The 23,989-nt window shown below is 44.2% G+C and overlaps 1 protein-coding gene across 3 annotated transcripts in view; it reads left to right on the top strand.

Annotated features, from left to right (window-relative positions):
- The window catches only part of CERT1 (ceramide transporter 1), a 148,860-nt gene that overhangs the window by 111,682 nt on the left and 13,189 nt on the right, over positions 1–23,989 (top strand). For 2 of the 3 annotated variants that reach the window (XM_050944594.1, XM_050944592.1), the window contains 4 exons: positions 1,018–1,104; positions 13,646–13,738; positions 14,359–14,433; positions 22,493–22,588. In XM_050944594.1, the coding sequence (XP_050800551.1) occupies positions 1,018–1,104; positions 13,646–13,738; positions 14,359–14,433; positions 22,493–22,588 (351 nt within the window). The remainder of the gene's footprint in view (positions 1–1,017; positions 1,105–13,645; positions 13,739–14,358; positions 14,434–22,492; positions 22,589–23,989) is intronic. The other variant, XM_050944593.1, reaches the window with a different exon arrangement.

The following is a 23,989-nucleotide window of genomic DNA, read 5'->3' on the forward strand; positions in this document are numbered from 1 at the left end:
TCATATGTTAAACCACAGAGTCCATTACATGGATTCATGCAAAAACAAGGTAAAGTTGGAGTCTTCATGAACTGCTGTTTAAAAAAATAAACTGCTTTTTATTATGTAATGTTAAAACTGACAAACTAATAAAAGAACTTTTAGAGTTGATAGGCCATCTGTTCTTTGAGTAGTCTATGTATAGCAGGGGTCCAAGATTTTACACATCATATTGCATGTGTTTATAATAGGGTGAATTAAGGAAGAACCGACTAGTCTTAAAAGTCCAATGTTACTATCTTGGTTTTTTTTTAAATATATGCATTTATTAGTAACAACACTTTAAGTGATCAAGCTTAGAGGAACTTTAAGATCAAACTTTAGCTTTATCATGCTGTTCTTTACTTTTGTATTTTTTCTGCATGGACAATGAACATATTTTAGTTTTATTTCAGGCACAAAAGGCTGACAACACAGCTTAATATTTCAGTCCTGGTAATGGAATGATAATTTAAATTACAGTTTATGCTGGGCTTTGCAAAAGAATTTATGGAAACATTTTTGTCACAAACTTTGTAAAAGAGTTCTCAAATAATAAAGTGTGTGTGTGTGAGATATGTAAAACCTAAATTTTAGGCCAAATTTCACTTGATTGTTTTTTAAGTGTGAATTTTCTGGCTTTTGTTGACTTGTGTTACAACTCTTAAATTATAGGTCTTTAAATGCATTGAATGGAGTATTCTCTTATTTTACCAAGTAGTGCTTTATTTTGAATTTTACTCTTAATTTTGTTAAACTCAACTAATGGTGAAAAGACTCACTGTTATGAAAAATGGCTTTTGTGTAATAGGTTTATAACTTTATATTTGTTACGTGTTTCATCTGCAAATGAATTAGGACTTTTTGACTCTGATAAAGAAATGCAATTTATCAAATTGGCTAACTTTCATTTTTTAAATTGAACTCCGTTTTCTGAAGTGTAGCATTCACGTTTCCTCCATTTTCTTTAACTGTTCGTTTTTCTGTGTTTTGGTTTAGGAAGGTCCTAATAGTCTGATTAATGAAGAGGAATTTTTTGATGCTGTTGAAGCTGCTCTTGACAGACAAGATAAAATAGAAGAACAGGTATTGATAGTACTAAATGTTTTAAGAGGCAATTATATTCCTATCTTTAAAAAATACCATACTTCAATTTAGGATCTTTGTCTTTTATGATCCAAATTTTCTCCTGGGATACATTCACAGAACTCATGTTAACTTTGGTTGGAATTTGCTCACAGGTATGTGCACAGAATTCTGACCGTTAGAATTTGTATAGTAAAATATTTATGTATTTATAGCACCTGGGAGTCCTTGTTATGGACAAGGACCCCATTATGTTGGGCATTGTACAAACAGAACAAAAAGACTTCAAGTGCTTGCTCATGTCGATTCCATTCTAGGTGTGTGTGCACCTACGTGTGTGGCTGTCAGAGATTTTTGCCTTAGCAGTACCCATAGGGCTGGCTTGTAGTGCCCTCTAGAGTGCCGCGTTCATTCCGTGGTATATCAGGCACTGTTGACCAGTGCCCTCTGAGTTTCTTCTTACTATCTGTAGTGGTCAGTCAGAGTGCTTCTCTTGCTTGTCAAGAGCTAGCGATTTCTTCCATTGGACTTCGGGCCTTTGTTTGATTGTAATTAGTGTTAAGGGGTTGTTAAGAGCATAGTTAGCATATAGTTAAGGTCCCAGTGGGGATTTTGCCTAAAACAGGGCATGCCCTACCTCCTGGGTTTAAGCCCTGCTCAGTCTGTGACAGGCCTATGCCTGTGAATGACCCACAACAGTTGCCTTAAGTGCTTGGGGGAATTGCACATCAAGGAGCGTTGCTGGATTTGTAAGAACTTTCAGCCTCGCACTCGGAAGGAGAGGGACATTTGCCTCAGGGCCCTCCTGATGGAGTCCCCTCTCCGCCTGACTTCTGAGCCCTCTGTGCAGGCTGTACCAAGTACTTGGGCTTCTGTGTCAGTGGGCCAGCGCTGAAGAAGAAGGCAAAGAAGTGCTCACCAGCGCTGAGCAAGAAGGCCCCAGGATCATCCGGCAGAAGGGCAGGCCTGTCTGCCAGCCTTCTCCAGAGCAACACGAGCATGCTTCTGTGGCTGGGGCTCTTAGCCCACTTAAAGGTCTTTCACTGACTCTGGTGAGCGGTACAGGACCCACCCCCCTGCCTGCACCATCGTCACGCCAGGCACAGAGAAGGCACAGTTCTCCACCTGCTCCTATGACTTCTCAGGTGCCACAGGACCAGGCTAAGGCTCCCACAGAGGGCAAGCCAGCCGTTTAGACCCCTCCGGGGGTGGGGAAGCACCATAGGTTGCAGGACAAGCAATCCTGTGGCAGGTTTCAGCCACGCTGCCAGTTGCCCAAACTCTCCCTCTGGTCGTCGAGACATTATTCCCCAGCGCGGGGTTGGCGCTCCCCATATTATGACGAACTCCGTTCGCCCCCTCACTGATCCTCATCTAGACGTCTGTCTCGGTCACTGGCACCATGGGACCACACCCCCTCATGTTACCAGTCTTCCTTACACCCGTTCCCCCCAATGCAGATTTCTCCAGAATAGCCGCCCATCACTTACACCTGGTCAATGCTCACCGGTAGCCATGACCAGCAAGCAAATGCAGATGTCATCAGCTCCTCCCTGGTCACCAAAGAGTGGTTCCTCTGGCACGGAGGCCCAGCTCAGCCCATCGTCCTGGTCTCTGCAATGGGTTTGGACACTGGAAACTGCTCTGCCATCCATGGCACCACAGTGGCAGCAAGGCCAATGGCCAACAGAAGGCCATATTGAGGAGCATGGAGCATTCCAGTGATGACGATGCCCCCTTCGCAGCATGTATCAGTGGCCATACCAGAGCAAAGTTCGATGGCCTCACCGGAACCAGGCCCAGTACTGGAAGCTGGCTCCGAGGTCAGGGTGGAGGATTCAGTGCCCCCCTCCAAACCTCCCTCTCCAGTGGCTGCTGAGCCCTCAGCACCTCCACCAGTGGCCATGGCTGTCACCTCTTCCCCGGATGAGGCGCTCACGGGACCTTCCAGGGCTCCCCTCCGGCTGACTTTAAAAAACACCAAGCTCTTCTCAAGTGGGTGGCCAAGAACTTGAGGCTGGAAGTGCAGGAGATGGTGGAGCAGGAGGACACACTTTTCAATGTCCTGTCGGGTTCCACGCCCACCCAGATTGCCCTACCTGTACACGATCGTGTCCTCTATGGAAGTCCCTATTCTCCATCCCACCCACCTTGAAATGGGCCGAGAAAAAGTACTTTGTGCCAGCCAAAAGTTTTGAGTACTTGTATACCCACCCTCCCCCGAGCTCACTGGTGGTGTCGTCAGCCAACAAGAAGGACAAGCAGGTCCCCACCGCTTCTACCCCCAAGAACAAAGAAGCCAAGAAACTTGATTTATTTGTTTAAAAAAATTATTCAACAGCCAGCTTACAATTCCAGGTGGCAAACCATCAGGCCCTTATAGGCCGATATAATTTTGACCTCTGGGACAGCCTCCAAAAGTTGCAGGACTCTCTTCCTCAGGGTCAGGCTCAGGCTCAGGAGTTTGGTATCCTGGTGAAGGAAGGGACTGCGGCAGCCAGATGCTCCCTGTAAATGGCATGGGACGTGGCAGACTCAGCAGTGAGGGTGGTCACATTGGCAGTGGTTATGCAACATGGCTTCTAGCTCCAAACGCAAACCTTTCCCAGGAGATGCTCAATTCAGGACCTCCTCTTTGACGAAGTTGGGCTCTTCTCTGATCAAAAAAAAAAAAAGATGCCAGACTACACAGGTTGAAGGAAGTGAAGGCTACCCTTCACTCGTTGGGCATGCATACCCCGCAGTCTGCCAAAAAGCCATTCTGGCCTCCACCACCATTGAGGCCTTGGCAAGCCAGGCAAGAATCTACAAAGAAAAAGGTTACCAGGTTTAGCCCTTGCCACCCTTCCTCCTCTTGCTCGCCAGCCTAGACCTACTAAGCACACGGGGGTAGACAAAAGTGATTGTTTTGAGGGTCGCTCGAGAGCGATACCCCAGTCAGCCAGCCAGATCCTTCCCATCCTTTCCTCAACCATCTTTTTCCCTACCACTTGGCCTGGTCGTGGGTTACCTGAGTCCTAGACATAGTAGCTTGGGACTATACCCTGCAGTTTGTGTATACCCCTCCTTCCCACCCCCCTGCTTCCTCATCTGTCTTCAGGGACCCCTCTCATCAGAAACTCCTGTTTCAGGAGGTGGACAAGTTCCTGCAGTTGGGGGCTGTGGAAGTGGTTCCATGGGACATGGAAGGAGGAGTATTCTACTCCCGATACTTCCTAATCCTGAAGGCCAAAGGAGGGCCTCAGATCGATCCTGGAACTGCATGGCCTCAACAAGTCTCTCAAGGAATTGAAGTTCTGCATGGTCTTTCTGGCCTCCATTTTCCCTCCTTGGATCCAGGGAACTGATATGCTGCTCTCAACTTAAAGGACACTTACTTCCACGTCTCCATATTCCCATGACACAGACGGTTCCTGTGTTTCACACTGACTGAGCACCACTTCCAGTTCACAGCACTGGCCTTTGGCCTGTCCTCAGCCCTTAGGGTGTTTACAGAATGCATTGCACCAGTAGCAGCTTACCTCAGATGTCGGGGTGGGGTCCAGATCTTTCTGTATCTTGATGACTGGCTCATCAAGAGCGGGTCTCTGGGTCAGGTGCAGAGAAGCTTCAGTCTGGTACACTCCACCTGCAATGACCCGGGCCTGTTAATAAACACAGAAAAGTCCACATTAACGCCAGTCCAGCACATAGAGTTTATAAGAGCAGTTCTCGATTCCACACAAGATAGGGCCTTCATTCCAAAAGCACGCTTTCAGGCCATGGTGGATCTCATTGTCCACATGAGGAGACATCCGATCACCATGGCCCACATTTACCTGCGGCTGATGGGCCATATGGCAGCATGCACGTACGTGGTCAAGCACACCCAGCTTCATCTACGACCATGGCTAACAATGGTCTACGTTCCCAGCAGGCACCCCCGGGACCAAGTGATCACAGTGCTGGACCGCATCCTCTCATCCTTGAACTATTGGCTAGACTACAAGTCAGTGCTGCGGGAAGTTCACTTTGTGTCCCCATGACTGTCGAGCACCCAGGGTCACTGGATGCAGCACAACTTAGCTCTTCATATCAGCATCAGGGCAGTGCACCTGGCCTGTCAGGCATTTTTGCCCCACCTAGAAGGCAAGGTTATACAGGTCCTCATGGACAACATGGCTGTGATGTATTACATCAACATTACATCAGGTCACTGGCCATGTGTCAGGAAGTGCTCAGCCTCTGGGACCTTTGCATGCAAAATGCCATCCACCTGATGGCCACACAGTCACCTAGAGCCAGGAACATCCTGACCGATCGCCTCAGCAAGGCCTTCCCCTCTCGCCATGAGTGGTCCCTCCATCCGGAGTTGGTCAACCTGATCTTCTAATGGTGAGGGACTCCCCAGATGGGCCTGTTTGCGTCCAGGCAGAACAGGAAGTGCCACGTATTCTGCTCCGGGATCAGGAAGGCATCCAAGAGGGAGCCCTTGTCCCCACTGGGGGATAAGGGCTCCCTGTCAGATGCTTTCCTGATCCCAGAGTCAGGAGCGCTGATTTACGCTTTTCTGCCAGTGCCGCTTATCTACAGAGTCCTGCTAAAGGTGAAGCAAGACAGCATGGGTCATTCTCATTGCTCTGGTGTGGCCTCGCCAGCACTCGTTTAGCATTCTGCTGAGTCTTTCGGTGGCCGACCTGCTGCAGTTACCTCTCTGTCTGGATCTATCCCAGAACCACGGCAATCTGCTGCAACTGAACCTGGCATCGCTGCACCTGACGATGTGGCTGCTCCGTGGCTGTGCACGGATGAACCAGAGTGCTCCATGGTGGTCCAACAGGTCCTGCTGGGCAGCAGGAAGCCTTCCACCAAGGCTACCTATATGGCCAAGTGGAAGCGCTTCGCATGTTGGGCCTTGGACAAGTGCATTCATTCTGAGGAGGCCTCGTTGCAAGACATTCTGAACTATTTGCTGCATCTAAAGCTCCAGGGCTTGTCTTTGGGCTTGTCTACATCAGAAAGTTGCAGCGCTGGTGAGGGAGTTACAGCGCTGCAACTTAGGAGGTGTACACATCTGCAGGGCACCACCAGCGCTGCAACTCCCTGTTTGCAGCGCTGGCCGTACTCCCGTTTTGTCTCGGGTGTAGAGGATCCAGCGCTGGTGATCCAGCGCTGGTAATCAAGTATAGACACTTACCAGTGCTTTTCTTGACCTCCGTGGAATAAGCAGGTATCCCAGCATACCTGAGGAAGCCTCTGGTAATCAAGCTGGTCTCCTTCCCCGGCTTGCTCTCGCGTTCCCCGAACCCCGAGCAAGCAGGTCTCCGTCCCTGCGGTTTGCAGGGTGGTTCCGGGAACGCGAGAGCAAACCGGGGAAGGAGACCAGCTTCGCCGCGGTTTGCTCTCGCGTTCCGCGAACCACCCTGCAAACCGCAGGGAAGGAGACCTGCTTGCTCGGCGGTTCGGGGAACGCGAGAGCAAACCGGGGAAGGAGACCAGCTTCGCCGCGGTTTGCTCTCGCGTTCCCCGAACAAGCAGGTCTCCTTCCCTGCGGTTTGCACGGTGGTTCGCGGAACGCGAGAGCAAACCGCGGCGAAGCTGGTCTCCTTTCCCGGTTTGCTCTCGCGTTCCCCGAACCCGAGCAAGCAGGTCTCCTTCCCTGCGGTTTGCACGGTGGTTCGCGGAACGCGAGAGCAAACCGCGGCGAAGCTGGTCTCCTTTCCCGGTTTGCTCTCGCGTTCCCCGAACCCGAGCAAGCAGGTCTCCTTCCCTGCGGTTTGCAGGGTGGTTCGCGGAACGCGAGAGCAAACCGCGGCGAAGCTGGTCTCCTTTCCCGGTTTGCTCTCGCGTTCCCCGAACCCGAGCAAGCAGGTCTCCTTCCCTGCGGTTTGCAGGGTGGTTCGCGGAACGCGAGAGCAAACCGCGGCGAAGCTGGTCTCCTTCCCCGGTTTGCTCTCGCGTTCCCCGAAACCCCTTGAAGCCGCCCAACAGCGCTGCAGTGTGGCCACATCTAACACCACTTGCAGCGCTGGTTGCTGTAAGTGTGGCCACTCTGCAGTGCTGGCCCTATACAGCTGTACTAATACAGCTGTAACAACCAGCGCTGCAAAATTTTAGATGTAGACATGGCCTTTGTCTTTGGTCAAGGTGCACCTGGTGGCCATTTCTGCATTCCACCCTCCGCTTCAGGGCAAGTCATTCTTCGCCCATACTATGACAGTGTGGTTCCTCAAAGGTCTAGAGTGCCTATACCCATGCGTCCAAAACCTGGTCTCCACAAGCGACCTGAATCTGATGCTGTCTAAGAGTATTGGCCCTCCTTTTGAACCCCTAGCTTCCTGCTCCTTTCCTAGAAGGTGTCCTTTTTGGTCGCTATAACATCAGCACAGCAAGCATCCGAGATCAGGGAGCTCAAGTTGGAGCTGCCCTATATGGTCTTCTGCAAGTTGTGCCTGCATCCAGCTTTTCTGCCCAAGGTTGTTCCCCAGTTCCACACAGGCCAGGATATTTACTTACCAGTCCTCTGTCCGAAGCTTTGCATCAGATGAGGAGTGCAGGTTGCATATGCTGGACATCAGATGGATGTTGACCCTCTATATCAATAGAACGTGGCCGTTCTGTAAGTCAACGCAGTTTTTTGTTTGCTGTCACAGGATGAAGGGCTGCCCTGTGTCAGCCCAGAGAATTTCGTCTTGGATCACGGCATGCATCCACTACTGCTACGGGCTGGGGAAAGTGCCCCTGCCAGTGACTCTGATAGCTCATTCCACTAGAGTGCAGGCATCGTCATCGGCCTTCCTGGCACAGGTGCTGATCTAAGAAATCTGTCGGGCCGCTACCTGGTTGTCCGTCCATACGTTCACATCACACTATGCACTGACTCAGCAGATGCAAGACGACACTGGCTTTGGCAGAGCTGTACTACACACTGCCTAACGGTGAACTCCAAGCCACATCTACTGATACTGCGTGTGAGTCATCTAGAATGGAAACGACGTGAGCAAGCACTCAAAGAACTAAAAACTGCTACCTACCTTTTGTAACTGTTCTTTGAGATGTGTTACTCATGTCCATTCCATTACCCTGCCTCCTGCCCCTCTTTCGGAGTTGTCAGAAAGAAGGAACTAAGAGGGCTTGGGCTGGCAGCGCCTGATATACCGCGGCATGAGCTACAGCAGGCACTGTGGGTACTGCTAAAACAAAAATCTCTGGCCACTCACATGGGCACGTGCACACCTAGAAGGCATGGACATGAGCAACACATCTTGAAGAACAACAGTTACGAAAGGTAGGTAACCGTTTTTTCTAGACAAAAAGAAATCTGAGGTTCAACAAGGACAAGTGCAGAGTCCTGCACTTAGGATGGAAGACTCCTATGCACAGCTACAGGCTGGGGACCAACTGGCCAAGCGGCAGTTTTCCAGAAAAGGAACTGGGGATTACAGTGGACGAGAAGCTGGATATAAGTTAAGAATGTGCCCTTGTTGCCAAAAAGGCTAATGGCATATTGGGCTGCATTACTAGGAGTATTGCCAGCAAATTGAGGGAAGCGATTATTCCCCTGTATTTGGCACTGATGAAGCTGCATCTGAAGTACTGAGTGTTGGACCCCCCCACTACAGAAAGTATGTGGACAAATTGGAAAGAGTCTAGCAGAAGGCAACGAAAATGGTCAGGGGGCTGGGGCAGATGACTTATGAAGAGAGGCTGAGGGAACTGGGCTTACTTAGTCTGCAGAAGAGAAGAGTGAGGGGATTTGATAGCAGCCTTCAACTACTTGAAGAGCGATTCCAAAGAGAATGGAGCTAGGCTGTTCTCAGTGGTGGCAGATGACAGAACAAGGACCAATGGTCTCAAGTTGCCATTGGGAGGTCTAGGTTGTATGTTAGGAAAACTTATTTCACTAGGAGAGTGGTGAAGCCCTGGAATGGGTTACCTGGAAGGGGGTGGGGGTGTGAAACCAACCCTAATCTTCTATGATCTCAAAGAACAACAGTTACAAAAGGTAGGTAACCATTTTTTCCTACTCCAAAGAGTCTGCAATCTAAGTAGTAACTTGCTATTTCTTTGAATAGTGTCCCTTTTGGTGCTCCACTTCAGGCGCACGTGAAGATTGAATGATTTCTAGCTAGCAGTGTCCATTCAGTTCACACATGCACCCTGTGCCTCCTTGTGGCAGACACCGAGGCTGTCTCGGGGTATGTGAGCGAACTTCCTGCAGTTGCTTCTCTCCCACCTCGGCCTGAGACAGAACCCTAGTGTGTCAGCCTAGAGCATCTGTGGACTTCTTTCTTCTCTTTTTCTCTGTTAATTTATAGTTGTAGGTCAGTATTTAGTATAGTTAGTTTTAGATATGTGTGACGGGTTGAATCACAGAACCCCCGTGGGATCTACCACCCCATGTGCCAAGACTACTTCTACCCCTGCCTTCCCTGCCACCTCAGGGCCCCAGCACCCTGTCTTGCTGAGCAAGACACTCCTGTCTGCTCCATCAAAGACCTGGGGTCTGAATTACTTGCTCCAAAGCTGCAGGTTTACCTGAAAGCAGCTAACAAAAGTGTTCCTGTCTTTAACACTCAGATGCCTAACTCCCAATGGGGTCTAAACACAAATAAATCCGTTTTACCCTGTGTAAAGCTTATACAGGGTAAACTCATAAATTGTTCGCCCTCTATAACACTGATAGAGAGGTGTGCCCAGTTGTTTTCTCCCCCAGGTATTAATACATACTCTGAGTTAATTAATAAGTAAAAAGTGATTTTATTAAATACAGAAAGTAGGATTTAAGTGGTTCCAAGTAGTAACAGACAGACAGAACAAAGTAAGTCACCAAGCAAAATAAAATAAAACGGCAAATCTATGTCTAATCAAACTGAATACAGATAATCTCACCCTCAGAGATGCATCAGTAAGTTTTTTCCTCAAACTGAACACCTTCCAGGCCTGGGCACAATTCTTTCCCCTGGTACAGCTCTTGTTCCAGATCAGGTGGTAGGTAAGGGATTCTTCATCCTGTGGACACAGTCACTCCCATTTATGGATTTTTGGGGAAGTGGAGCCAGCAGGTAGAGGGTTTTCTCTCTTGGACTCCATTACAGCCAGTTCATGTTTCTGGGCCTGCATAGCTCTCTTGTGGGCAGTTTCCTCTGCCTCCATAGCTCTCTTGTGAGTAGTTTCTTCCCTGGCTTTTTCTGCCTCCATAGCTTTCTTGTGGGTTTATACAGGGTAAAACGGATTTATTTGGGTTTATTAGGTGACCTCCCTACTGGTCATAGGCTTTTCTCCAAGACCACAAATGACTCCCTGCATGTTTTGAAGGACTCCATGGCAACTCTACCTTTCTTAGGCATTTACACACCAACTAGCAAGATTCTTTTTAGTAGGTCAGGCTGTCCGGAGGTCATGCCCTGCTCAGTTCTTAGAATACCATAGACCTGTGGAACTCCTCAGAAAGAGAGAGAGGTTGCAGGGCAAGAGGGCTATTCAGCGGCCCTCCACAATCACCCAGGTGTCAGTTTTGATGGACTGGTCAAGAAGTGAAATTCTCCCCTCCCCCTTTGCACTCCTCCTCCCCCCCCCCCCCCCCGAATTTACAATTACAGCCTTTAGCCCACCTCCCTTTTGGGACCATGTTGTCCATTTCCACCCAGCTTGGGAGCAGATCACCATGGATCAGTGGGTCTTGGAGGTCATAACATCAGGCTATACCATCCAGTTTGTGTGTCTCTCTCTTCCACCCCCATTCTCCTTTCCTCTTCAGGGACCCCTCTCATGAGCTTCTTCTAAGGCAAGAGGTGGACTCTCTCCTCCAACTAGGAGCAACAGAACCAATCCCTTCCCTTAACAGAGTCAGGGAGTTCTACTCAAAATACTTTCTAGTGCCACTGGAGGATGTATGTTGGAGGCCAATCTTAGATCTGAGACAGTTAGAACAGTTGAACAAATTGTTGACGCGTCAAAAGTTGAGGATGGTGACTCTAGCAACTATAATTGCCCACCTTAACACCCTCTCAGTTCAGGGCAGATGTCAGTTTTGACATCAACTTGTTGAAGCTCAGAGCAGTCAGGAATTCTTGTTTCCATTTCCTGTCCCTCATCAGGGGCGAAGCGATCAGGGTCATGATGGACAATATGTCCTTCATGTTTTACATCAACAAGCAGGAAGGAACAATATCCTCCTTGTGCACTGAAGCTATAAAGCTCTGGAACTGGTGCATAGCCCACCATATCCATATTTCAGTGATACACCTCACAGGCATCCAGAACACCACAGCCAATGCTCTCAGCAGATACTTTTCCCATAACTATGAGTTCTAGGTGGACACTCAGGTTCTCCATGGCTTATTCTAGAGATGAGACTGCCAGAGATCAATCTTTTCACCACCTCCAAGGAAGTGTCCTCTTTTCTGTTCAAGGCAGGTCTGGGTCACCACTCCCTGGAGGATGCCTTCCTTCTCCTGTAGAGGAAGAGCCTGTTCTGTGCCTTTCCCTCAGCGCCCATAATTCTAAGGGTATTGAACAAGATCAGGCAGGACAAGGCCATAGTCATCCTTCCTGGCCGAGACAAGCTTGTTACCCTTAACTGCTTGTGTCCAACCATCAATCGAGCTCCCAAACATTCCACATCTCCTGCCTCAGGATGCTGGTCACGTGCTTCCCCCCAGTCTAGTAGTTCCAGGGCATGTTTCCTGGATGGTTCTCACAAATACAGGTTTCCAGCTCTATGGAGATACAGCAGGTGCTGTTAAACAGTAGAAAAACAGCATTCCGCACTACTTACCTGCAAATATGGAAGTGATTCATCCGTTGGGACAGTTGTTAATACCTCTGGCTGGAATCCATTCATGTTTCCCTCATCCTCGATTACCTGCTGGATCTGAAGACACCCAGCTTATCGATCATTTTGGTCAAGATACACCTGCCCACCATATCAGCCTTTCATCTTCCTGTCCAGGGACTTTCCATTTTTGCTTCCTGGATATAATCCAGATTTATTAAGGGTCTGAGTAATTTCTTCTCCCACATTAGACACTCCACCCCATCTTGAGACCTCAACCTGTTTCTCAACCATCTCACAAGACACCCATTTGTACCAATGGCAACCTGCTCCCTACTTCATTTATCTGTGAAGATGGCCGCCTTAGTTGCATCATGTCGGCCCGTAAGGTCAGGGAGAGTGGAGCCTTCATGACCGATTACCCCCTTTACCTTTTTTTTTTTTAAATAGTCTTTTTACATCTGCATCCTAAGTTCCTACCAAAGGTTTCAATCAGATTTTCATCTTAACCAATCTATCCATCTACCAGTATTTTTCTGAAATCTCATAGTTCTCAACCAGTATCTTGTTTTCATATTCTGGACATTAGAAAGTCCTGAGTCTTCTACCTGGGTAGGACTAAGCAGTTTAGGAGAGTGCCTAGACTCTCTGCATCCTTCGCAGATAGATCTGAGGGGGCTTCTATTTCTGCTCAGACTTTTGAAATGGATATCGGGCTCTGTCTCTACCTGTTGTGAGTCTGCAGGTGCTCAGCCCCCTCAGGGATTAGAACACATTCATCCAGATTGCGGGCAACATTTGCTACATTTCTGAAGAACGTTCCATTATCTGAGACACAGAGCCACTACTTGGATTTCAGACCATATGTTATTAAAGTTGTAAACCCTGCTTCATAACATCAGATCTGATGTGACACTTGGCTCCGCAGTACAGTCTTCAGTTCTGGATCCTGTTCTGAAACTCTTTTCTCCGTCTAGGAATAGTGCTCAGAAGTCACCTGAAGTGGCGTACCCACAGGCACACTACTCAGAGGAGGAGGAAGTGTCTGTCCCTACAGGTGCTTCACTATCTGCTGTCATTCCATTCTGCTTCAGTTGTTCCCTAGGGGCTGACTGAATAGAAAAGGACCTGAGGGCAATCTGTCCACACACCTTTATATAGCCTCAGTATCTGCCGCGAGGAGATAGTGTATGTGTGAGTCAAATAGACACTGCTAGCTAGAAATCTCCTATTGAAGGCTCAAGAGGTCCATGTGCACCTGAAATGCAGCACACATACTGGGACACATCTCGAAGAACTACAGTTAGTGCATAGGGTGAGCAACACTTCCTTGTATACAACATTTTATTCCTTTTAATTTTTTATTTTTAAAACTAAAATTAATTTGAGAAATTTGGGCACAGTGGAAACAGAAGTCCATTATCCACAGAACATGACAGCATAAATAGTGCTAATAACATGGGTCAATTTGTCTCCCCTATTATCCTTTAAAGCAATTCTTAATAGACACAAGTAATTAAAAAATCCTATATAAAACTCACCTTTAGTGTACTTACGTGAATAACCTACACAAATAAGTATATCCAATACACGATAAATATTTCTTAAATCTAATTATTGTTGCCACCTGAGATGTCTGTTACCATTTGTGATCTATGAAACAGTGAAGAGAGACCATTTACTTGCTCCCTCCTCTTATATAGGTCCTGTCAGTTCTACTGCCACCTACTAAATACTCCACCAAACAGCTGTTAAGTGCAAATAAATTTAACCTGTTTCTCTTAGTCTCAGAGTGAAAAGGTCAGATCACACTGGCCAACATCATTACCTTCTGGTGAGGGATACTCTGCTGTGGGGACTCACAGATTCGTCCAAAAGGTGAGATGTTTCCCAGGATCTTTTCAGAGAGTACTTATTGTAAATAAAATCACTATTTCTATTCTAACTGATACATTAGTCATACGGATTAGTGAGATCTAATTTGTAGATGTTACTAGTAACTTTGAACACATCACTCATTAGAATTGACATATCCAGGATTGGAGAAGACTTTTTCCTTGAAAAAAATCTTTTATTTTGAGTGTCTGTCTGCTTTAGAATATTCTTGATATGTAGCAAGCTTGTCATATTTTATGAGATTAAGAAAAAATCATGCCAGAAACTTAATATTCTTTAAATATGCTTTTTCTTAAATATAAAATCATTAAACTAGTTAAAAGAAAAAAAGCTGCTTTTTTTTATCATGGTTGATTTTGACCTTTTTCAATGTTACTGGAAACACTACTTCTCCCTTCTTCTTCTACCACCCCCTCCCCGGGCCATGTTGGAAGTATAATATATAATAGTTGCATGAAATTAGCTTTTACTGCTGTGCTTGCTGCTTATGGTGCTTTTGTTTTCCTTTTCTTCATTATTTTGTGCTTGGAAGTTGGTACTGAAAGCTCTGTTGTGCCTTTTTGTTCTGATTACTTGATTTTTTCTTTGTCTGTCTCTGGTAGCCCTATAGTCGCTCTTCCTCCATGTCTTCCATTGATCTAGTCAATGCCTCTGATGTTCACAGATTCAGCACCCAGGTATCGTAAGAATATATAGAGTGGCTTTGTATATCTTTTTGCTGTATTTCATCTTCTCTCTAACTTGGGTTCCCGTTTTTCCATAAATCACTTGTGCTTGTTTTAGATGAGTACAGATAGACACATACCAAGGAATTCTATATTCCTGTTACTGAAAGATTGTCTTTTTACATTCTGCTTGCATCCATATCACTCTTGCAAGGTCCTGAATCTGAGAGATAAGGAGGATTAATGTCTACAGAAAAAATAAAAATGTGTGTAACTTCAAGATCCCATGTTTCTGATGTAATAACTTAAAATAATAAAAGTGAAATAACACCTGGTCTGTGTGGGATGGAGATAAATTTGACTTTAAAATGAATGTAAATCATTTATTCTAAAAAGTGTTAAATTTCCCAGTCTTTTTCACATATTTAGTTCATATTTCTGTTACAATTACCATTAAACTAAATCTTTCTACATTCCAGCAGCACTGTTTGCACCTCTGAGACTTTCTATTTGTATTTCAGCACTAAAAGCTTATTTTAGACTTTATTGGGCATACACAGTTTGAGTTTGGAAACTTTAAAAAAAAAAATTCTATTATACCTATTTGTGGCAAATTCAATACTAAAGCTAAATATACTTGTAGATCTGCATAAGCAAGCCAAACATTTTAATGACCTCCTGGAAGTGTTCAACGGACAAGCTATTCAAAGAAGCAGCGGAAAAAGCAGTCCTAAGATGATGATAACATACCCTTCTGACAATTAAGCAACAGAAGGGGGACTGTAGGACTTCATAAAAAAGGTGACAGATTGCTCTGTCAGGCTAGTCTACAGCTTTTAACCATGGCCACTGTACGATTGCTCAATACACCTGTTTTAATAAACCCTACCAAGAGCCTCCAAGTCAAATTTTTAACCGTATTTAGGAATTGCTGTGCTCAGCATTGAAAAGCCTACTTGATTTAGGAGCCCAAGTTTCATTTCCAAAAGGGGTTTAGGCACTTCAGAACCAAAATCCTTTTAATGGTCAATGCTTAAATACCTTAACAATATAAGGGCTAAGGCACAGATTTTTTAAACAGCAAAGATTGAAGGATCGGCTGTGGACCCATTTTGATGAGTGTCTAGAGGAATAGGAGGCTGTAAATTTTGGAAGAAAATTTCTAGTGTCCATAAGCTTAAGAATTTTGAAAGATTAAAATAGTGAAGAACTTACTGAATTCCCAAACTTGCCATTCCTACAACTGGATTTTCCCTCTGCTCTCCATTATTAGAGGCAGAACCAAACCTGTTGATCATCAGGAAGACAACTTGGCTCTTCAGATGTGCAAGCCAGTGAAAATACTTCCAAAACTGAAAAACAGCATAATATTATGTGTGTGTATGTAATAAACTTTCCTTGAATAAATGTGTCTCCAGAGCATTGTAATAGTTTTCATTAAACTAAACTTGTTCATCTAATTAATAGATAGATTGAAATGACCAATCTGGATATTCAGTGAAGAGAGATCACCATCAGGCATCAAATTTCTCACTCATTTCCAGGCTCCCTATTCCTACTTCTTCAGGCATGGCTGGTATCTGTATACACACTGGGGCAACACCATGTGGGCATAGTTGTCACACTTCCCCCATCTGTGATCATTTCCCTTCTTTGGTGGTTGGACCCTCTGGCAGTATGTGCAGGAGTCCCATTCTCAAGACCCCCACCATCAATGTCTCTCATCACATTTGTTTCGGCAATAGACTGAGGAACTCACTTCGGGTCTGTCAGAACTTGGTCTTTGGTCTCCCAGAAGAGTTCTTGCTACACATCAACATCAGGAGTTCAGGGTGGTTTTCCTAGTCTGCAATGCATTCCAACCCCACATGGAGGGCAAGTGCATGTCAGTCCTTACAGACAACACAAGAGCGATGTTTTATATAAAACAGGCAAGGTGGAGCAGCATGTTCCTCTCACCTGTGCCAGGAAGTTCTTCACTTATGGGAATTCTGTATAGCCCACTCAATCCACCTCAAAGCCTCCTATCTCTAGCAGTCACAGTACAAGCTAGTGGATCACCTCAGCAGATCGTTCTCCAACCACCATGAGTATCCATCCATCCAGATATTGTGAAAGGCGTCTTCCAGAAGTGGGAGACTCCTCAGATAGATGTATTGGCAGTGAAGGACAACATGAAGTGTCTTCAGTTTTGCTCCTTCCTGGGTGTCAGCCTGGGGTCGCTCTAACACCTTTCTCCTCCCTTGAATGGATCATCTCTTCTATGCATTCCCTCCCATCTCACTCATACACAAGGTCTTCCTAAGGGTTATAAGGGACAAGGTCTCATCCTGATAGCCTCAGCCTGGCCATATAAGCACTGGTTCATCACCCTTCTAAACCTCTCAGTGGAAATGCCAATCCAATCCGCCTGTCTCCATTTCCAGACCTGATCTCCCAAGATCACAGCTGTCTACATCATCCAGACCTCAGGTCTCTTCATCTCATGGCCTGGAAGCTCCATGGCTGAACCCTGCAGAGGTAGCATCTCTGGGACTGGTCAGAAGGTGCTTTTACGGAACAGAAAACTGTCTGCTAGAGCCACTTACCTGGCAAAGTGGAAAAGATTCTTGATCTGCCCATCACCTACACAGTCAACACTTCTGTTCATTTTAAAATACTTATACCATTTGAAACAACAAGGCCTAACCATGTCATCTATTAGGATCCATCTAGCTGCAATCTCGGCCTTTCAGCCATGGGTAAACGACCATTCTGTTTTCTCAAACTTCATCTGTAGTCTGTTTTTTAAGGGCCTGGAGAGATTATACCCAAAGGTACAGTAGCCACTCCCTCTCTGGGACCTCAACTTGGTGTTGGCAAGACTAACAAGGCCTCCATTTGAACTGCTGGCAATGCACTCTGCTCTACTTGTCCTGGACGGTGGACTTCCAGGAGGCCGTTACTTCTGCCAGAAGAGTCTTGAAGATCCAAGCCCTTACTTCGGAACCACCTTACATGGTCTTCTTCAAGGACAAGGTTCAATTGCGGCTACATCCAGCCTTCCTTCCAATTCCATAGTAACCAGGATGTCTTCCTACTGGTCTTCTATCTGAAACTGCACTCCACTCGCTAGATGTGAGGCATGCACTAGCCTTCTGCATAGAAAGGACTAGATCATTTAAAAAATATATTCAGCTTTTTGTAGCCATTGCAGACAGAATGAAAAGCCTTCCAGTCTTGGCACAGAAAATTTAGTCGTGGTTCACTTCATGTATCCGCATGTGCTACGCACAAGTCCCCTCTCCTGCCCTGATGGTGCATTCTACCAGGTCTCAAACATCTTTGGCAGCATTTGTAGCTCAAGTTCCTATCCAGGACATGTATATTGCGGCAATGTAGTTGTCAGTTCACACTTTCACGTCTTGCTACGGGATCACCCAGCAGACTAGAGATGATGTGGGTTTCAGCCAAGTGGTATTACAGTCAGCATGCCAAAGAACTCCGAACCATCCACCTGCACAACTGCTTGGGGATCATCTACTTTGGAATGGACATGAGCAAGCACTCGAAGAAGAAAAAAATGATTACTAACCTTTCATAACTGTTCTTCGAGATATGTTACTCATATTCATTCCCTCTGTCGGAGTTAGCTAGCAAGAAGGAACTGAGGGGTCAGTGGGGCAGCAGGACCCTTTATACTGGCACTATGAGCGTGTGATACCAGGGGTTATTGGAGCTGACCCAACAGATAACACTGAGGGAAAAACTTTCTGGCGGTGGTGCTTGGGGTGAGCGCACACCTACTTTGGAATGGACATGAGCAACACATCTCGAAGAACAACAGTTACAAAAGGTTAGTAATTGTTTAAGCCAGGGTGATCCACTTCCATACTTCCTGTCTTTCCTATGCACTTTAATAGTTTGCTCTTGTGCCCTTAATAATGTCTCTCCAGGAAAGTTGGCATTTTTTTTAAACTTTTTTCTTTGAACTTTTTTCCCCACACAATCTTACTTATCAATTCTGAGTTTGCTGAAGTCCATTTTCTTCATTCTGCTGTTCTCCCTCCTACCATTCCTTAGAATCATGAACTATATCTTTGCATGATTACTTTCTCTCAAACTGCCTTCCACTTTCAAATTGGCAAGCATTTCTTTCCTATTTGTCAGAATCAAATAATAATAATAAAAAATAATAATAAAATCTAGAACAGCCTCTCCCCTAGTTGCTTTCTCCACTTGCTATAATAAAAAGTTGCCTCCAGAAACTTGTTGGATAATCTATCATGTGCTATAAGCATTTCCCAATGGATGTCTGGGTAATTGAAGTCCCCCATCACCACCAAGTCCTGTACTTTGGATGATTTTGTTAGTTATTTAAGAAAAGCTTCATCCACCCCTTCTTCCTGGTTAGATGGTCTATAATAGACCCCTTCGGTGACATCCTTATTTTTTATCCTTTTTATCCTTACCTAGAGGCTTTCAATAGGTCTGCCTCCCACTTCTGTCTCTACCTCAGTGAAAGTATTGATATACAAGATACTTCCTCCCTTTTCCCCCCTTCCTGTCCTTCCTGAACAAGCTGTACCCTTCTGTAGCAATATTCCAGTCACAGGAATCATCCCACCAAGTCTCTATGATGCCAATTATATTGTAATTGTGATTATTTATTGTTACTTCTAGTTTTTCCAGACTATTCTCTGTCTTTCTTGCATTAATATGCAGAAATCTAAGATGTTCATTAGATTTCCCATCTATATTCCCTCTTGTCTCTCCTTTGCCCCTGCTTTAATTGCCAATTTCCCCCTCAGATTCCAACCCTTCACCCAGGTCTCTATGTTCTGGACTTACCTGTGGACTTTTGTATCCTGCACCCATTGAACTTAGTTTAAAGACTACCTGTCTTAGCCAATCTGTTACATTGTTCCTTAAATATTATCTGTACGAAAATCTCAATGATTATGAATCTTAAGTTATGTGCTTTCAGTACAGACCTCACATGCTACCCTTCACAAATAAATATCATGAAAATATTGTATGAGGTATAGTGAGTTTGTCAGGGCTAAGACAGGAGTAGCTTGTAAAGAACAGTGAACCTTGAGCCAGTTGGCACTACTAGACCTCTGTTTTCTGAGTTCTGTGGAATGCTGTGTTACTTCTGGGAGCGAAGACTGATTTGACTTGATTCCTTTTACTGAGGAAGGTACAGTACTGAGATTCTAGCAATAATACGTCCTGTTCAGTCACTGCGTGCAGAAGTGATGATTACTAGAAAGGCTGCTTTGATAGTTAAGAACAGAAAAACTGAAATAATCAGTTCAAACAGTGGTCTGGTATTTGGACCCAAGACTAGGTTTAAATCTCAAAGGGATTCAGAATTCTCAGAGAATTAACCAAAGGCCCTGCCCTCAGAAATCACTAGGGTTATGCATGAGACACAATCCAATGTTGCTAGTTAATATATGCTATTGAGGAAGTAGATAAAAGAATGCTTTCTGAGTGAGTTAGTTTTATGGCCCCCTTGTAGGTTTCAGGGGACCTTTGCTGATCTTAAGATATTTTAGTTTGCTCCATGCTCTAAATTTTGATTGGATTTTGTAGAGTATTTGGAATTTGTAGATTGTTTAAACTTGGAAGGATTCGATTTTTATTGCTAATATCGGTAAATGTCAGTTTCACCATGCACACACACAATAAATATTTCCATTGATGATGATTGAAATTTACAGATAGGCAAAGTAAGAAAAATTCTGCTTGAGAACTTATTAGTTTGGTATTAGTTTGATTACTAGTTCAGGATATTTATTTTGTCAATATCACGTGTCAGAATATACAGTGTATTTTAAGAGTTATAAAGTTTTAAGTTTTTGAATCTCAACATCTACTGTCATTAAATAATAGTCTGACACTAGCCCCTCAATTTCCCACAACTGTGAAAAGTTAAATGGATAAAAAAATGTAAAAATGCTAAAAATAACATCAATGTTATCCATCAAAATTATTTTTTTTTAAATCTAATTCAGCCAAGCCTAATTATTTTCTTTAAGCCAGTAAGGTTTCCATTTCCTCTAGAAGGATTTCATCAATTATTTTCACTAATTATCAATCACCTAGCGGTCTCTTAGAGAACCTTTACTTAGAAAATCTGCCCACTTGAAGGTTGTAAACGGTGTCTTGCAAAGAAGAGAGTGGGAGGAATCATGTCTAGGAAACCTGTTGCCCAGGTCTAGGAGAGGGTGGCCTTCCTGCCTGAGTTTTATAGAGTGAAAGGAAGACAAACTTTTCTTTGTCAGTTAGTTTTAACAAAAACTTTGGACTGTTCTCATCCTTTTGCTTCCACAGAACATCTATAAATCAGTATTGTACTTCCATGAAATATAGTCCTCATTGTATTCAGTGTTTCATTATTTGTTTGAGGGGATTAACTTTTAAAGTGTGATTCAGGGTACAATTACCTCCTTTCCTAATCTTAAATGTACAGCCCAGAAAGTACATAGTACAAAAAAAGGCTTCTTTATTTTAGAATAAAAATATAAACACAATCTTTTTGTTTCCATCTCAAGCAAATTAGAAAAACACATTAATATATATATTCCTTTGCTCGTTCCTCCACTTGAACTTGTTACAATATACTTCATTTGATAAATGCCTTTATTTGACAAGTGGTGTATGTTTGTGTATAACGAAATATCTTTCTACATCATACACAAGGTGTTTGTGCCTAAGTGTTGCTAATTTTATTCATTATTGTATGTCTGGTATTTTAAGCAGTACACAATGTAATACCTTGTTTAATTTTTATTCAAGATATATATTTTTAAATAAACATCCTTTAGTCGCTACCTCTGTAGGATTCAGGCAGACGTCGCAAATTACACAGTAATCGGCAGGTGTTGAAACATCTGTTTTGAGTATTCACTTATTTTTAAGTTACGCACAAACTGAAGCAAACTTGTCTGCCATGTTATAAAACGTATCTGTGAAGTAACTTGTAATATTCTTTCTTTCCTCCATAATTTATCGCAGATTATAATTTCAGTTGAAAAAGAGCAGGTTTGGAAATGTGATCTGAAAGGATTTGGCACCTACATTCCAGGGCAGACACTATAACTGTGTATAGAGAACTTAGGGACCCTTTAAACCCTGTTCATACCCCGCAGCTGTATACCTAAAGGATCCCTTTCATTCAGACAGGAGGAGTACAAATATGGTAGTATTTGTGTAGTTTAGAAAAATGTACTTGATATACATCAATCTATTTTTTAAAGACTCCAGTAATTCACACAGCAAACAGTGATTTTTAAAGTTTAAAATTTTTAAAAGATGATGCAAAAACTTCATTAATTTATCTTTTAATTTTATGGAGTGCAAACACATTGGCGATTAAACTACTTGACAGTATCCCTTTAAATCAATCCTCACCCCAGAATTCAGTCAAAAGACCATAGCAGTTTGTGCAAATGCAGAATAGTGAATGTTCAACATCTCACTCATACTTGGTTTTCCTTCTTTGCAGCCCCTAAAGCTTTTGGGACATCTGAACGGTTACAATATGGATTAACTTTCTAAGAGTAGAAAACTAGTGGCTTTGAGCTGTTTTTTTTATTGCTCAGGTTCCTAAATGCTGTTGTTCATTAAGTGTAAATGATCAAAAAAATAGTCCTGCACTTCAGTGTGATTCTGTTTATCTAGGTACTTATAATGGCCACTATCTCTATAGGATTAGAGCACTCTTAAATATTGTAATAGAGGTAATCTCTCTTCCTTCTCCATAGGTAGAAGTAAAAATGTGAATAGTTAGTACAATTATTCAACTATTACAGGTGGGAGAGAGAGATGGGGATGGTGAGAAGTGCTTGTGCGAAGAATTCATTTTATTAGGGATGAGTTTTGCTTTTGGTTCTGAATGCTGCAAGGCCTCTACTAATTTAACCTTCACTGGTTTTGTGTTCCATTGTCTATGTCCAGCTCATGCACTAGATCTATTGCTAGTATTTTATAGTGGCTTCTGATATAATTATACAGTGCCCTGAATGTACTGGCAAGGAGGTGGCAGGAACCTTTATAAATGTTGCATTTTTTTTCTCTAAAGGTGGAAGAGATGGTGCAGAATCACATGACTTACTCTTTACAGGATGTAGGAGGAGATGCCAATTGGCAGTTGGTAGTAGAAGAAGGTGAAATGAAGGTAAATAAAATTGTTGTGCAATATTCTATAACATTTTTTAATGTATATAAAATGTTACACTGAAATCTGTCTCTCTCATGTTCATACTGATACAGACCCATATTCTGATACCTTTACTCCACACGCAGTCACATTGATTTAAAACATGACTAATGGAGTAAGGTACTATGGATGAGATATACAAGGATAACCATTTTATATCTTTAAGTACACACAGTATTCTTTATAATTTTATACCAGACATTTCATTCCTTTGCAGAGGGAGGTCACTTTCCTTTATCACCCTCTTGTCGTGAAGGTCCCAAATTAGACTGGCTTGGGCTAGCTGGACTGAGAATCTACCCCACACTAGCTTGCCATGGACTAACTGTCTGGACTGTGCTGACACGTGTTAACAGTTTTGTTACTGCTTTTTCATCTAGTCCTCATTGAAATGGAACTATCTCAAAGTGCATTAACAAACTATTTTTCTTCAAATGGCTTTGCATATACATACTTATGCTTCATGGTGCCTTGCAGTAGAACCTTCTTCTAGCAGTGTCAGCTATAGCTCTGTCACACACCCCTCTCCTCAGCAGCACTGACGTTCTGAGGGCAATTCTACGCAGGGAGCTCAGTTCCTTCCAAGCACGTGCCTGGAAGGATGTGAACGTTTCGGATGTCCCCAGTTTCAAGATCATTTTTGCCTTCTCCTGTTAGGAAGAAGAGGCCAGAACACATTATGCTTCCTTCTCCTAAGATCCCTACAAGGTCCCCACAAAGAACTGGATCTCCATACTTCCCTCTGGATCCAGTTATCCCCAGTGCATTCTGTCTTGGATCCAGACCTTGATCTTTCCCAGGAGGAAGATAGAAGAATGCAGAGACCTGTGGCTCTGTTTGTACCACCCTGTGGTCTGCTACCTTCAGGCATGTTCCCAAACCCCAATTGCTGGGAAAACAAAGTTCTGGTGCCTTATTGTGGGACACCTCAGGAATTTCTCAGTTAGCCTCTGTGTGGATGGAGAGGTAATGTTTCATCTGCAATAGATCTAACAATCCAGAGATCCTCAGATCTGGCCCATCTGGATCCATCAAAATTATGTACAGTGATGCCTGAAATGCTGTCAGGAGGAGGAAGACAAGGAAGTAGTTCCCTTTTTGAGCAGGACCATTTGGAAACAGATTGTGAATGCAAGTTATCACTGGATGAATGTGTGGGGGTGGCTTTGGCCTGCTCTCCTTCAAAAGACCCATGTACGTAGGGTCCACATGGACAGTTAGTCAGCAGCAGGCTAGTGCTAGTTCACACCCCAGCTTGCCACAAAATGTTCATGTGTACAAGGCCCTCTTCTAGATGTAGGGATCTGGATATATTTACCTCTGGTGTCACAGAATCATAGAAATTTAGAGCTGGTAGGG

This window comes from Gopherus flavomarginatus, chromosome 3 (genome assembly GCF_025201925.1).
Source record: "Gopherus flavomarginatus isolate rGopFla2 chromosome 3, rGopFla2.mat.asm, whole genome shotgun sequence".
NCBI lineage: Eukaryota > Metazoa > Chordata > Testudines > Testudinidae > Gopherus > Gopherus flavomarginatus.